The sequence below is a fragment of the Amblyomma mixtum genome, chromosome 1 (genome assembly GCF_055824585.1).
Source record: "Amblyomma mixtum isolate Tamu chromosome 1, ASM5582458v1, whole genome shotgun sequence".
Classification (NCBI taxonomy): domain Eukaryota; kingdom Metazoa; phylum Arthropoda; class Arachnida; order Ixodida; family Ixodidae; genus Amblyomma; species Amblyomma mixtum.
Window position 1 is genome coordinate 306,929,871 of NC_143012.1, and position 15,292 is coordinate 306,945,162.

General features: G+C 48.1%; 1 protein-coding gene across 1 annotated transcript in view; it reads left to right on the plus strand.

Moving 5' to 3' along the window:
- Positions 1–3,468: 3,468 nt before the first annotated feature.
- Positions 3,469–15,292, plus strand: part of LOC149372329 (uncharacterized) — a 143,591-nt gene continuing 131,767 nt past the window's right edge. Inside the window, exon 1 of the mRNA XM_089566800.1 lies at positions 3,469–3,646. Coding sequence (XP_089422926.1) covers positions 3,490–3,646 — 157 coding nt within the window. The 5' untranslated portion in view covers positions 3,469–3,489. The remainder of the gene's footprint in view (positions 3,647–15,292) is intronic.

Here is a 15,292-nt window from a genome sequence, read left to right on the forward strand (position 1 = left end):
TCGTGATATCTAACCACATGTACATACAACGCTAGTTTTTTGCTCACCTTTCAATATCCACTGATTGCAGTGACCCTATAGCGGGCATGCACACTGCTAGCCGTCTGTTCCGCGCAGTCGAACTCCCGTGCAAATATCGTTTTGTCTCGCTGTAACAAGCTTTGTGCAAGACCGTTGAAACACCAGCTTCTTCCTCTTGCAAGCGGCATGACTTTTGGCGTCCCTTCCAAGCGTACTCCATCGTGTCTGCTTGAACCTCGATAAGCCAGCGCTATTACACGTGGAGTAATAAAATCCGATCGCTCGCGTAGATCGCCTTGCTGTCGGTGGCCTCTTCATCTATTGCACTCGTGTGCGTTGTAGTAGGAGATCGTGTAAAGCGGACAACCGTTATCAAAATAGACTATAGACTGTCCATAGACTTCTTATAGAGTCTATTGCCTTCCTGTAGATATTTCTTTTCGTCTATTCATAGTCTACAGACTGTCTAAAGACAAAAGTCCACTGTAAGTGTATTGCCGTAAATCTATAGAATGTCTATAGACTGTCTATAGGATTTGTATGGCCTATCGACTAGTTTATAGGATTTGTCAATAGAGAGTTTATAGACTTTATAGACAAAAGTTTATAGACAGCCTATAGACTGCCTAAATAAATTTTTGTAAGGAAAGTTCTAATGCTTACCAAAAATATTTCATTTACAGCGCCTACAGCACCCATGTCACTGGCTCTTAATCACTCAGGAAGAGGTGAACACAATGACTAGCACATACTTTGCGGGCGTCAACATTTCGACCAGACTAGACTTAAGCGCGACACTTAAGAGAACCCCGTGATTCGAGCATAAAAAGTTTCGAGCCACTGCTACAGTTCTCTTTGCACTGGGTTGTTATGATTGTTTCTTCTGTTTTATCAAGCTAATGTTATCCTGGTCTAGCCACGTGTGCACGTGCGTATTACGTCATTCTTCGCTTGATTACTTTCCCTTTTGGTATCCTCATTCCCCTACCCTGGTGTCGGGTACATCCATCGGTAAGCACTTCTGGCTTCATATTCGTGTGTTTTCCTTACTTTTCTTTTAATCAGTTTTTTATGGGAGACGCGGGAGCATGCGTGAGGCGCCGGCTTGTCCTCTCCACTTCGCTTGAGAAATTACACCAGCGCTATTACTACTAAGTTCACTGCGCGCAAGTCAGTTACACCAACTCGCCTCCGCTAAGTTTTCCAAGTCTTCAAGTTCACTGTGCCTGACTTTCCTCATTCTCTCTTTGTACGTGATATTCCAGCTGGTAAACAAGTACGGGAATGGGACTCATACTGCGGCTAGCATTTTCAGGACGCGCGCATAGTGTAATAAAAAAATCACCCTGTACGAGGAGCTAGACAACCAGCTTCGCTACTAAATTGCATTTCACTGACCCATCCTGATGCAGACATCTCGTACTTTTCTTTCGTACTCATCGCGAGATCACATTTGGCAAGGGCGATGGACGGCATTCCATCTAGCGTTGGCTGCAATTAAATGTAGCGTTCAGGGCTGTATATTAAATTTCGGGTCTGTTTCTCAACTTTGGCTTTCTCAACGCGAACTTCATTGCTTCAGACCTTTAGGGAGTTGGAAACAGCGTCAGCAGACGCGTTAAAGAATGACGTTATTTTCTTCGCAGCTCTAAAACTTTTGTTCGAAACTTAATTGCGACTGTATACCTGTATGATTGCTGCGGTTAAACCTTGCGTCTTGTTCGGCTTAGTATCAGGAATCAAAACACTAATAATCAAAACACTACGTGGATTGCGAAAATTTGGGTAATTGTGTGCGCGAAGCTTACGCACAAAGAACGAAGGTTTCACCTCGACAAAAAAAAAAAAGAAAGACTTCCAGCAACAACAAATATGATAACAAAAATGGTGATGGTGAAATTATTCCTATTTTCCTAGAACTATTAGCGAATGGAACAACCTTGCTGGTCATATAGCAGAACAAAATTACTTGTCCCATTTTTAGGCGCTGCTGCAACAAGTGACGAATTTTTTAGTGTTCATTTCCTCAGTAATTTGTGCTGATTTATTCAAAGTGCTTGATTATAACTTGTTATATGCTTGGCTCGATGACTACAGTGTACGTATTCTAATGTTTTGAAGCGATACAGTGTGATGTAGTAATTTCGCTGATGGTGACGCCTTGTTTGCTGTATTTTTTCGTCTCTTTTTGTCCTTTGGTGTTATGCAAATTATGTACCAACCTGCGATGGCCGTGTTGTTCAATACCGTAGTGTTTATAAATAAAATAAATGAACAAAAAACTACGATCAGGAGAGGCCGGCGGGAAGCTTCAACACAGCAACGACTAATGGGTCCGTGCCTGCCGCTTTGTTGCGTTTTGTTTTAGCGACGTTGTTTCAAGTCAAAGAAAACACCTTAATTTTCATGCAACAACAAATAAACACGCTTCTAAAGAAAGTGTACCCTATGCGGGCAATATCCAGGGGGAAGAAGAGGCGCCGCATTATCAGCCTCCCTCTTTTTCTCCTGCTCTGTTTCTCCATCCCTGTTATCCTTTCCGGAGACTCAATCCCTTTCACTTCGGCCAGCGGCGCTCGATTATCGCTTTCTTTGCGCGTTGCCAGCACTTCCCCGTTCGTTTGCCTTCCGAGCGCTCTTTACGAAGGCGCTGGCCCCGGCCACTTGGACAAGGTAATAAGGGTTGCTCGCAAATCGCCTGCGCTGCAAACCGACAGCATGGCTAGCAGGCGCCGGAAAGAGTGGGGAGGAGAGCGGCCTCTTGCGCGGAAGAGGGGAAGAACTGCGAGTCAAGTCCCCAAAGGAGCGGCGAGCGGGTGCAAAGGATCAGGGCGAAGAAGATGAACGGCGAGAGGCGTGTGCGCACACACAAAATACACGTACACTGGCAGGACACGCAAGTCAGGCTAGCGAGAAACACTGCCTGCAACGGCGGCAGTGCGTGGAAGCGGCGATCGGGGTATAAAACAAGATCCGGAAACAAAGTGGCAGCTACTACCGAAAGAATAAAAAAATTGGGGGAGGGGGGTAAGAAAGACCAAGAGATCTTAGGGAGAATAGCGCGCCGTCGCCGCCGCGCCACACTTGCCAGGGAGAAACACGGCGAGAAACTGTAAAGAAACGGGATGAAGGAAAAAATGAGAGGCAGGGAAAACAAAAATAAAGCAAGGAGCGGCAGCGTCCTGCTCCCCCCCGCCGCCGCTTCCCCCGGGAGTTGGGGTAATGGACGCGTCCCGCGTCACTTCCGACTTCCGCTTCTCCTCTTCTTCCTCCAACTCCCATCGCCTCCTCCCCTTCCCCGCCCTCTCCCCGAGACCCGGGACCTTCGGCAGCAGCCCTAGGAGGACGCGGCGGCGGTCAATGCGGCCCGGCCGCCGCTTTCCCTTCCTTCCCTCAGAACTCCCGGGAGCCCATCCTTTTCCCCGAGCCCTTTCCTTTTTCCTCCTCTCCTGTTTCTCCTCACTTCAGATGGAAAGGAAAGGGGGGCTCTCGCACACCGCTGTGACGTTGATCAGGCAGCGCCGCACTTGCAGCCGGGCTACTGACCGACTCGACAGCTCGCGCTGGCCTTTTTTTGCTCGGCACGTCGTCTTCCCTAGACCGGAGCTGCTGCAGCCAACACTCGGTGAGTCCCGCAACGCTCCGCTGGCGGCCTCCGCGCGCTGGCTCTGCGCGAGACGACACCGGGGTGCGCTCTCTTTACTTTCTTTTTCCTTCGCTCCTGTCCCGCTCTGTCGGGATGACAATCTCTCTTTTCAACTGACTCTTTTATTCTCACGTCTGCTCTCATCCGTTTGTTCGTCTCCACTCTTCCTCAAACTCCCGCGCCGCGGACTTTGACGAAGGTCACTCGTCTCCCGGCGCTGTTTAGAATCTCCCATGCGCGACGCATTCGCGCGTCTCGTAGTCGGGAGGCGGTAATGCGTGCTCCGGCGCCGGCAACCCGCGGCTTGTGGTCCCGTCAGGCGAGGCCGCTAATCCACTGGCCGCCAACTTAAGCACCGCCTGGAGAGGACTGTCACGGAGATCTGCAGCTCGCAGCAGCCGCGCTGCGGGAGACAAATTGGTCAGAGTCAGCCTTTTAGCGGGTGGGCAACCGTAAGAGCCGTCCCGCCGCGCTGCTGGGATCGACACGCGCTTTTACCTTCCTCCCGGCGAGTCCTTGCGCCACCGGTTTGAGAAGTTTGTGCGATGTGTTTCAACTTCGAGGAGAAAGGTCCCGACTCTCGTTGATTTGTTCGGCTCTCTTGGTGCCCATTCTTCTATTATGCACTAACAAAGTTTCACGCTGGTCACGTTTCGTGCGTACGAATTCTCCATTAGCTTCTTTGATCATGTGTCAATGCTCCTATTTTTCTCCAAAAATACCCTCTAAGCCAAAAGGCACGGGATCTGTCGAAGACTGCGATTCAAGGGTTTTATTTGCGGATAGAATCGGACGACTTTAAGCTCAAGTACAAATACAGTATGAATCCTCGAGAATTATACGTGCTGTGACCTGCTAGTTTTGTTGTACCGCAGTACTATAATAAAAAAAAAATAGAAGTGTGGCATAAGGTTAATTTCAGTGCATTGCATTACTAATTTCTACATTGCCTCTCGTAGTTGCTCATTATCTGGTGTTTGTGAGTCGCGTTTCGGAGGACAGACAGGAAGAATAGAAAAGGCACCATAAAATTTAAATACAGCTAGTAAAGCCGGGAAAAACAAGAAAAATAATCGACTGTTTGCTCTAAGACTTCAACGAGTGGGGTGTCTTTCTATGCCAAATAAGCTTACAGTGAGTCTGATGCATTCGCCTAACGCAAACAAAATAAGTGCAATAAAACGAGAAATAAAGTTAGTAGGATTGTGTTGCACTTTACGTAATCGCCTTGTTATGTGGAGATCGCATCGCTAACCTTTTTTGGTAGAAAACAGCCCCAGCGATAAGACTTTTTGGAGAGCGCAGCAAACTATGGCTTATTGGGCGTTGTGGCTACAGCTTAGTCACCGGTGAACAAACGCTGTTCTTTTATCTAAGAGCAGCTGAAACGATGGCATATATATTACGCATACAGGATTTCTTTTCTTTTTTACCCCACTGTGTCCTTATTTTTCTTTTAACGCTGCCTGGTTATTTACCGAGGGGGCATTGTATACACACATGAGATGTAATCTTCGAAGAAATCTGCCTGGGGAGTGACTCAGAACGCTTCGGCTGGTTTTGCAGTGAGGGAAATTGCGCAAAGGTGCCCATTTTTTCCTCAACGCTTGAGCGCACGCTAGGTCAAGCTTGTCAATGAACCGGTAAGTGCAGCTCGTCTTGAGTCCATCCGCGCAGTTCTATTAATGCTCAGTCAGGCTAAAAAGTAAGTAAACGACATAGTATATACAGGAACACTATCTTTGCTAGGCACGAGAAGCTTCTATTAAGTTTGATTAATAGCAGGAGAAAAAAGATTTATAAACCTCCAGCTACTTCAGCCACCCCCATCCATGCAAAACTAGTAGTGCTGTTCTTACATTAACCTTCGGTAATGAGCCATTTGATAGAATGGAGGTATTTCTTGCGTGACTGTATTTTATTGGAAATTACATCAAAGCGTCTACAGCCAAGTACCAACCGCGGCTACGCCAGCGTCGTTAAAAATGTCGGAGTACTGCTATTTCCGTCGTTAAACCCACTCTGCCCATCCTCGCTTGATTTAAGTACGGGCAGGCGACACCAAAAAAAGAGCCGATGAAGCTAGATCGTTCCACCGTTTGTTTTAAACATTTTGTATTCTTCACAAAAAAGGTAGAAGTTGCGGGGCTTTAATTAACTATTTTTTTTGGTTAAAACACAACCCACGTCGCGACTACAGCTCTTTTGTTTCAGACATTCTTTGTAGTTACCGTCAGAAAAGCCGTGACTACCTGAGTATTATTACCGCATGACGTTCATACATAATCAGTTCACCTGTGATGCGGTGCTCTTGCTCTATTAAACTTACTGCAGTCACTGAAAAAAAAAAAACGAAAAACTCATAATTTATATAAATTCCCACTGAACACATATATATATATCAACTAACAACAGGCTACCGGGCAGTCTTGACTATTAAGCTGCTCTCTACTTCCCTAATACAACCTGACATTAAGTATGCAAACCCTAGTCGTGAAACTGCATAGCGAATTTAAAATTTTCCAACATTCCAGTAGACTAAATTTTTTGCTGCGAGGAACGGCATTTCAATTGTAGCTTTTCCTCTTTCACTTCCAATATACCTATTAAAAAAAGCGCCGATCTCTCTATTCAAGTGGTGCGCGTTATCGTCGAGTCTATTTTAGCTTGAAAGCTACTCGTTCCGCGCGCTCCACATCGCCGACAGGTGGATTAAAATCTTGTACCTACACCTGCTGGAGCCAAGAAAGTAATTAAACGCGTCTTCTAACGCCTTCATTTGCATTTTCTTTCCAGGAGAAGATTACGTACGACGAAGTAATATATTATTAATGTATCTGCAGTCATGTCGGGGAGACAGTAAAGAAGCATCGCGTACACTTCCGGTTTTCATTATCCGGAGAGCAGCGCCATGCAGATCAATGAATATGCAAAATGAAGATTAAAAGAACTTTCACCGAGAGCCTGGCAAGCTAGCGCGAAGCCTTTGCTGCCTTGTACAGATAATGACTCATGGTCGAACTTTGCTATTTCATGACAGGTTGACGATATTTGGAACAGGCACATTCTACGAGCCTTACGCGTTGTTCATTATTCTGAAAAAAAAAAAAAAACACGCGATTACAACGGTGTCTTCTGAACCCACTGGCGTTCTTTCATATTTGCGCACGCGTCATCGCCAGTTGTTTGTCCGCGGAAAAGATTTTAGGGATTCCACGAAGTGAAAAGAGATCAAGCGGCGGTAGCCCCATTTGAAGAATAAAAAATCTAACGTACTTCTGTAAAAGCCCCAAAATATATACCGGGGAAAGAATAAGCGAAACAGCGTAAGCAGTCGGCTGCATTCTATCCGCGCCGCTGCTGCAAAGCCCTTTTTTCCGCGTGCCTTTAAAGCGTGCTTTGCCTGTACAGCGTTTGCGTTATAGGAGAAGCCAGCGCTCCTGCCTATTCTCCTTTGAAGTCGCGCTTATCTTGCGCCTTCGTGCTCTTTTACAAGAAAGTGTGCCACTCTGTTTTCTTTATTTTATTCCATTTTGCACCTCTTCATTTCTTCTTCAATTTGTTTTACCACCAAACAAGACATGCTTCCCTGTTTACGGTGGTAACACATATTATTAAATTTATGCGCTTCGATTATGCCCTACAGACAGCCACCTGCGTCGGACCAAAGCGTGCAAAGAGTAAAAAACAGTTTTACGTTTCAAGACTAAATCAATATGACAAGTATGCGCGATGGCATCTTACGCTGCAGGAAGGGTATGGAGACGGCATTATGAAAGTTAGAGCAAACCAGCGAAGTCTTCCTGGCAATGCCGCGCAAGGTCGTTCTGGAACCGCTACAGAGCCTTTCTACTTCAACCTTCGTTCATTATTACGTGCGAAAGGTCTTTTAGCTTTTTTACCCTCAGCGCAAGCAGGGTAAAAGAAAAAAACCCTTAGCAAATGACAGCAGTTTTCTCCTCTTGTTTCCTCCTTGAAGATAAGATGAGCGCAGCGCTTAATCGGCTGGCCGGTGCGTCATTAACGCCAGTGCGCAAACAGAAAGGTGGGTGAGGAACGGACAAACAGAACGACTCTCCGTCTGAGCGAAAACGGAGCTAGCGCGACACTGTATAGTCCGCTGCCTGTGCTAACGGTATCACTTTCGCTAATTGGCCGCTGCAAAGTAAACGCACCCCGAAACGAGGGTCTCCGGGGGGTCCTCCAAGAATGGCATCATCGCTGCTGCTCTGCGTACACACACGCCACCCACACTCCTTCTTCGTGCGTGCGTGAACACGTGTGCGTGTTCGACGCGCAGCCGTCGGCGTCCAAACAGTTCGTCCTTCTTCTCCGTGTCCCCAACTCGACAGGTGAACCGCACGCCACACAAACCACGTGTGGAGATGAACCCAGGGCACGATGGCGCTTTCACCTCTGGGACCCACTGGGACACACACGTACACCGAGCGCGCCGCATGGCTTAGCGTGTAGCGCTGCCCGATCGAAGGCCTACGCACGCACGATCGTACTCACGCACTAACGCACGCGCGAGCCTCGGCTGGCCAGTCCTTGCTTCGCCCAAAGCCTCTTGCGTTGTACCGGGGCCGAAGGAGGGCGTGCTTTGTGTAGCGTAGGGCTCTCCGTCTTCGAGGCGTCTACGCCGAGACCGCAGCGCGGTCGCGGTTATTTTCGGGCTGTGTTGATTTGTCTCCCCTCTCCCCTTTCATCTGTTTGTATTTTTCTTCCGGAGGCGGGACGGGCCCTTTGTCTGCAGTCGCAGCAGCCGTTTCTGCTGCTTCGGCGGCGGCAAAGGCGACGGCGGCGGAGTCGCGGGGACCATCTTCTTGTGCCACCCTTATCGACACCCAAATCCGACGCTGAATCGATAGTCCTCTCTCCGTGTCTGTGTGCCACGGAGCTCGCTGGCTGCGGTGCTTCTCCCTTCGCCCCCTCCGGGTTCGCTTTTATTTCCCGATTCTTGGCCACGATCGATACTCTAGAGCCAAGACTGGCGCTGAGAGACGACCCCGAAGCTGTCCTTGGTAGCCTACCGCCCCATCGCGTCGTTCATAGTCTCTCTCCGGCGTCTTTTTTCTCCGCCCCCTTCCAATATTTCTTTCTTCTTATTCCTTTTCGCCCCCTGTCCACATAGCTGAGGCAGTGCGTCTCCTTCTTCGCTCTGTAACTTTTTTGTGTGTTTAGACTTGACTCCCAAGCTGCGACCTCGACCGTAAAACCGAAACCAGACAGTGGACCGAGAATAGAACAACTGACCGGCCTAAGCGTGTTTGCGGCAATAAAGCCCCGTGTGACATTGCTCTTGGGTGCGAGTAAACCAGATGTTTTTGACCCCTGTATCTTTTCCTGCGTCCCAAAACCAGCGCACTGAAAGACGTACAAAAGCTGTTGGGAATATTTGTTTTTGCTCTTTGCTTAGCCGTCTTGTTTCTCTCGCGCTCCCAGTGTGTTTTATTTAATAATTGTTTGCTGTTTTTACATACACTCTGAGAACAAAAAATAAAAATGAAGTGGGGGGGGGGGGAGTAAACAAAAGAATTCTTTAATAAACGTTGGTGCCTAACCTGCTGACTTATTCGGCGAATCACCGAGACCAGTAATAACGCTAGTATCGAACCACACAGATCTGCTTCATCTGTGTAAGCTGCTTCGAGAACCGACAGTAAATTATGAAAACCAAATTAGGCGATCCTTTGCAAACTGTTGAAGCCCGAAGTGTATGTAGCAGCCCTCGGTGCTTCCACACCTAAATGGCAAATGGAGAGGTTTTAGGATTCGACGAGCTTAAAGCTGGCAAAAAAGTGAAACTTGAAGGTATAGCATGCGAAGTCCTTTTATGCTAGCATTTGGAATGGTGATGGGATCGCCGATTAAAATCACGACCTCCTTCAAGCTTCTCCACAGCGCACAGCTCCAAGTGAGGGGGCGCATGATGACGTCATAGATGATAACCAATGCACTTCCAACACATAAGCGCTTGCTTTGAAGGAAGGAAACCAACGCCACCGAAGACAAAGCCCGCCGAGCGTTGTTTGGCAACATCCAAAGACGGAAAGCGGGAAGGTGTGGTTGACTGCAGCAGAAATTGAGATCTTACCGTCCGTGATGTCGCAACAAGCTTCTCCGCAGTTCCATTATGCTGTGAGGCGAAGCTTAACACCTATTCGTCTTTTACGTCATTATTTTAAATGCTAACGAAAAAAAAAACTTCGCGGGCTTTACGTACGGCCCATATAGAATTGAACGTTTAATATCGTGAAATCCTCAAAAAGTCATGCCATTGCTTTTTAAACTAAAAGTTCAACTGAAGGTGTACATTTCAAGGATAACGTTTCATTGCTGTCTATTACTATTCTCGACACTGCCACAGATTCTCATTACCTGGGCTCTGAGATAAAAAAAAAAACATTTCAGCAAGTGTCTTAACGCTGTGTCAGTATAACTTGCTTTCGCTAGCTAATCTCCATTGAAAAATTCTATTTCGCCAAGAACTATTCTGTTTGTCATTTTTTTTTTTTATCATATTAACAAATACTGGCAAGTGATCGCTGTTTTCTAAAGAAAAAAAAAAGGTTTCTTCGAGGACCAATGTCAACTTTTCATGGGCTTTTGAATTTACTTTCTGCTTTTGGTATTTTGCATACTGCCTATTTGAAGCATCACTGAATCTTTATATGCACCTTTAGTATCCAAAAAGAGCGTACCTTTTTAACATCGTAGTTTTTCCTTCCGATGAGCGATGACGTTAGCTCAGTGCTGGCTAATAGAAGCGGCTTATTGCGGAGCAGTGGAATGCTTGCACTGCAGAGATACCTCGCTAATCACTCATTAATTATGAAGCAGTCATAAAAATCGGCCCACAATTATGTCGTAAGTGTTGCGCTTTAGTGATTAACTTTACCTGCTTCACGCTTGAGGAGAAAATTTTTTCCATGGAATTTTTTTCAAATCTATGTTTATTGCTTCAGGGAGCAAAACGGATTGGATGGTTTATGAATGAAAAAATATAAACAAAAGTTTCATGATCTGATGACGCCCAGAGAAAACCGATGATGCTGTCCCTGAGTCCAAGCAACGTAGGACGCAGCACTGTCTGGCGAGAGGCCCGCTACGGTCAGGTGCCTGATTATCGTTGCGTTCAATTCTGGTCAGACCTACAATAGGTAGTGGATGCCAGCTCCCACTTCTCGGATAGGTATGCAATGTCGGAGGCCAGTCTGGAGTAACAATTGGAGTGAGGGCAACCCTGGACTGCATCCTCAAAAACGTGACCTCCTCTGCATGAAAAAACAGCAAGGGAGGGTTACCGCGCACGGATGACCTAGAGGAACTGTGCGGCGCCGGATATTCTCCTTCCTCGTCAAAAATTGGTAGGAACCCTAGAGGAGGGGGAAAGGCGAGGAGGTTAACCGGTAGATTAAACCAGTTTGCTATCCGGCAATGGGGGAAAGGAATGAGGGGATATAAAGGTGAGGGAGGGAAGAGAGAGACGACAAAAAGTACAAGGCGAAAAGTCTTAGGTAAAATCACAGCCTGTCGTGCAGGCCCGACACTCGCAAGAACCGCAGGAGGGCCTGGCAGGCCCTCACCGGCGATGATCTCCGCGGCCAGTGTCCAAGAGTCTAGAACTCCGTTAGCGGGCGTGAAGCGGTGGGTTACAGCGCAAGGCGGAGAGGATGTCTTGCGGAACTGTACGCTGGACATTCCCAAAAATATGAGATATGGTCTCATCACGCCCACAGATGTCACAGGCAGGGTTTATCAGCCATGCCGATCACAGTAGAGAAGTGGTTTATGAATGCGACATTAAGCCACAGGTGACACAGCAAAGTTGCCTCACGTCATGGTAGGCCGGATGGAAGCCCTAACTTCAGGTCAGGATCCAGGAATAATAGACGCTGGTTCGAAAACTGGCCGGAAGTCCACAAGGCAAGCGTGATCTCTCGTGCCGGTGCCCCACCGACTGCACGTACACGTTGGTGGATCAGTGACCCCTTCCATTTCCTCGGGCTCCGTGGTCATCCCCGTAAGGACCATAGTTAAGAAAGAGAAAACATCACACCAGACTTCATCGGCTGGTGCAGAACTTACTGCTGTTCGCATCGCCATTGAACATATTAGTGAAGAAACATCCAACAATGGTCTGTTTTCACTGATTCAAAAGCAGCCCTCCAAGCCTTACACTCTGCTCTTCGTCAGGGCTGCTTGTGGTAGACACCCCGGTGTTGCTCTTACGTGTGCTTTTCTTTTGCCTTTAGTATGTACAGATGAAGAGCAACCTTTGCCTCCCGATTCTTGGCCGATCCCCCAGTGTGGGTATGTGCCACCTTTTCAAAGGCTAACAAGAACAACAACAGCCCGAGAGTGTGTTGTAGTTTAACACGAGGCGTGTTCGACGGCGGCAATAGCCTAGTGCTCTCGCGCAGCGGCCTACGAATCTGATCTGTTCGCGCCACCACGGGTTCGACCCCCATCGTGAACATTTATTTGATTTGTTTTTAACTTAACATGGCGTCGTTGTTGCTACGCATGGCACAAGAAAGTTTGAGACAAGATTCATGGTCGATATTCGTGAGCGTGTGAGTCTTTTCGCACTAAAACGAGGGTGGCGTCATCCAGACTAACTAGTTGAGGCGGTCACGAGGCGGGGGCGCCATGCAGGCTCCAGAATTTTCCTGGCTTTGAAAACTGTGAAGATCATGTGGCACTCATGCAGTGCGAATCGGCGAATCGTTTGGCTATGTCTATCATGTCTAAATAAGCGTATTTCTGGAAGGGTGTCGGCGCGCGTGAAAAAGCGGGTTATAGATATTAAGGTAATGGCGGCCACGTAAAAAAGTACTTCTTGTACAGCTATGAGCTCATCAGGCCGGCAGTGACAGTCAGGCTTGCAAGGACAGTAAATTGCCGTCGTTATTTCACAGCCATGTATGCTAGCATCTACGTAGATTACGATGGAGCTGCGGGAAAAGTGGGCATCTTGTCAAACAATGCACTCGCGAAAAGACGACGCAGCGTGATTTGATTGATGGTGGATGACGAATATCGGTCAGCTTGCTGCCGTCCAATTGTACAGAACCCGAGAGAGGAAGAACCGGTGGCAGTAATGGCAGTAGAGAGTGCGACGAACCATAGGCCATGTGTTCTCGCGTGAGAAAGGCTGGCCTTTAGCCTCCGAGCCTCATGTCACCGGTGGGTTCATCTACTCTGCTCAGCTATACATTCTCCTGAGAAGGCACCACCAGGGTGATGCGGGGAAGGCAAGTGACGGCCCTCACAGCCTCTCAGTTGACGGCATCAAGGCGATCCCATTGTGCACTTGTCAAATGCTGGAACTAGTCTTGACATACGAGGCACGGTTGCGCAACCGCTATCGCCAAATGCCGTGCGACATGTGAGCGTGCGCCGCCAATCTTGGGAGCAATGTGCCAGATTAGACCCTAAGTCTGGGTTACCTGTTGTTTAGTTTTAACTAGAGTAGTTTCCATTCCCGAATGGTAAATCGTCAGTCGTCCAGGTGTCCCGGACAGTTAAGATGAATTAATGAGGTAGCCAGTTTACGGCGGCCCCAGCGGTTGGCGACTGACATCTATGCAGTTTGGCAGATAGAAACCTTAAGACCGAGTGATAAAGCATAGGTGGCGGTAATATCTAAGTGTCACTCAAAGGCAGCCGCTTGAGTCATAAGGTCACGGTGAGTGCTCCACACTTTGATGTCATCTGTTTACACTATGAAGAGCTAATCAAGGGGCATCACACTTCCAATTACCTTAATGTGCTCCGTTCTTTTACTAACGCGTCATCTATTTATATTTTTATCGCATATTTTATGTGTATGTTTAGTTAACCAGTGCCAAAAACTTGTTCTTCGCATGAGTACTGGTGAGCTCGTGGCCTTGAACAAATATCAAATATTATCAATAAAATCCACTTAGGATGCCTATAACTATTATAACATGTGTGCAAGCGAGCCATAGGGAGATGGCCACTTTCTTCCTCTCCGGCCGTTATACACGTTCATGGGCGTCCGGAGGGGGGGGGGGGCAAGGGGGGGCGGCTGCACCCCCCTGGAAAATCACTCACTCCAACCATGAGTGATGGGCGCACGCCAGGGGCGGTGGTGCGCTCAGCCAAAAGGGTAAAAGCAGCCCCGCTTCCACACTTTGGGTCACATCTGCGAAATGCCGCGTCCGGGCGCGCGTCTTTACGCCGTTTTCAAACGACGCCATCGTTAGCTGTGTTGAAGGGCGACCTGTTGCAGACATACAGCGGCACCGGCGAGCATGTGTTTCGAGCCGTCTTGATATGGGTGTCTGTTTCTTTGATCTCTAAAGAGATAGCGACACGGAGCCAGACAGTGCACAGGGCATCTTGTTTTCGCCTTCGTCGCTCGCTATAATCAGGATACGTTCGTACGCCGGCCACCCATGAATTCTTCAGGAGGGAAGGACAAATCAGCCGTGTCCACCCCCGCTTTGTCGGGCTGCTCAGGGGAAAGCAGGCGATCAGTTGGCGCCGCCGCCGCTCGCTGTCTCCTCCGATCGCAGTTCGGTAGAAGCGCCGCTTTCAGAATCTTCGGCAAAGGGGATTAGCTGCTTTTGTTCACGCCGACGCAGTCTCCACAGGCGCCCCCACACCAGCGTTCCTTGCGCCTTCTCCGAAAACCAGCGCCTTTGGTCAACGCAGCCCGATGGCGCCTGCCTGACTCGCCTGTCACCTCTGGCTGGGCCTCAAATCACAACAGCGCCCATGTACTGTGCGATGTCAGTGCGTGGTAAAGAGACCCAGGTGGTCGACATTATCCGGAACTCAGTACTACTCCGTCCCTCATAGCCTGAGTCGTTTTGGGGCTCTGAACCCCATAAAAACACACAAAACAAATTTTCCGACCGGAGTGGCGAGTGTCCCTTCCCCTCGGAAGTCGCGCGGCGTTCTTTTCACCCCCAAAGTGCGCATTCGGGGATATTGCGGACGAGAAAACGACGAGCGGTGAGCCGACTGAGCAGTGTGTGTGCGGTTGCTCGACTGTGCGGATACGCGAGCAAGATGGAGCGAGGTGTATGAAGCTGCGAGCGTGCATTTATCTTGCAAATAAGTTTTCGTTGTATATTTAGTCATCTTTTGTTTTCAACGTACGCGTTCAACCGTTTTTCCAATCAATATGAATGTGCACCGAGAGCTTGTAATGAAGCACAGAAATGAATTTATCACCCGTGTAATTACGCAATTCGCCCAGAAAAATCCGAGGCGCCTACAGTTGCTGTTCAAGGAAGACTGACTGAGTGACTGTAGTTGCGTGTTTGTGAACATATTGTGCTGTGTGCTGGTCATCAATCCGGGTGAGTCGAGAACCCGTATGCAGCAAGACTGAACACGCTTCTCCACGAAGTGATAGTGTCTTTTTGCATTTATTATTAATTTTAATTGTTACTTCGTTGATAAAATCTAACGTATCTCTCCTAGCCGCGCTTTAATTTGCTGTTTGTAATTTTTCTTTCATGCGTGAATTTTACTTACTTTTTATTTATATATGAATAAATAAATTTACGCCGCAAATAGCGCATTTTTGCTACGAATATACCCCCCCCCCCCCCCCCCTCCGGCGCCAACAACCAATGGGGCCCC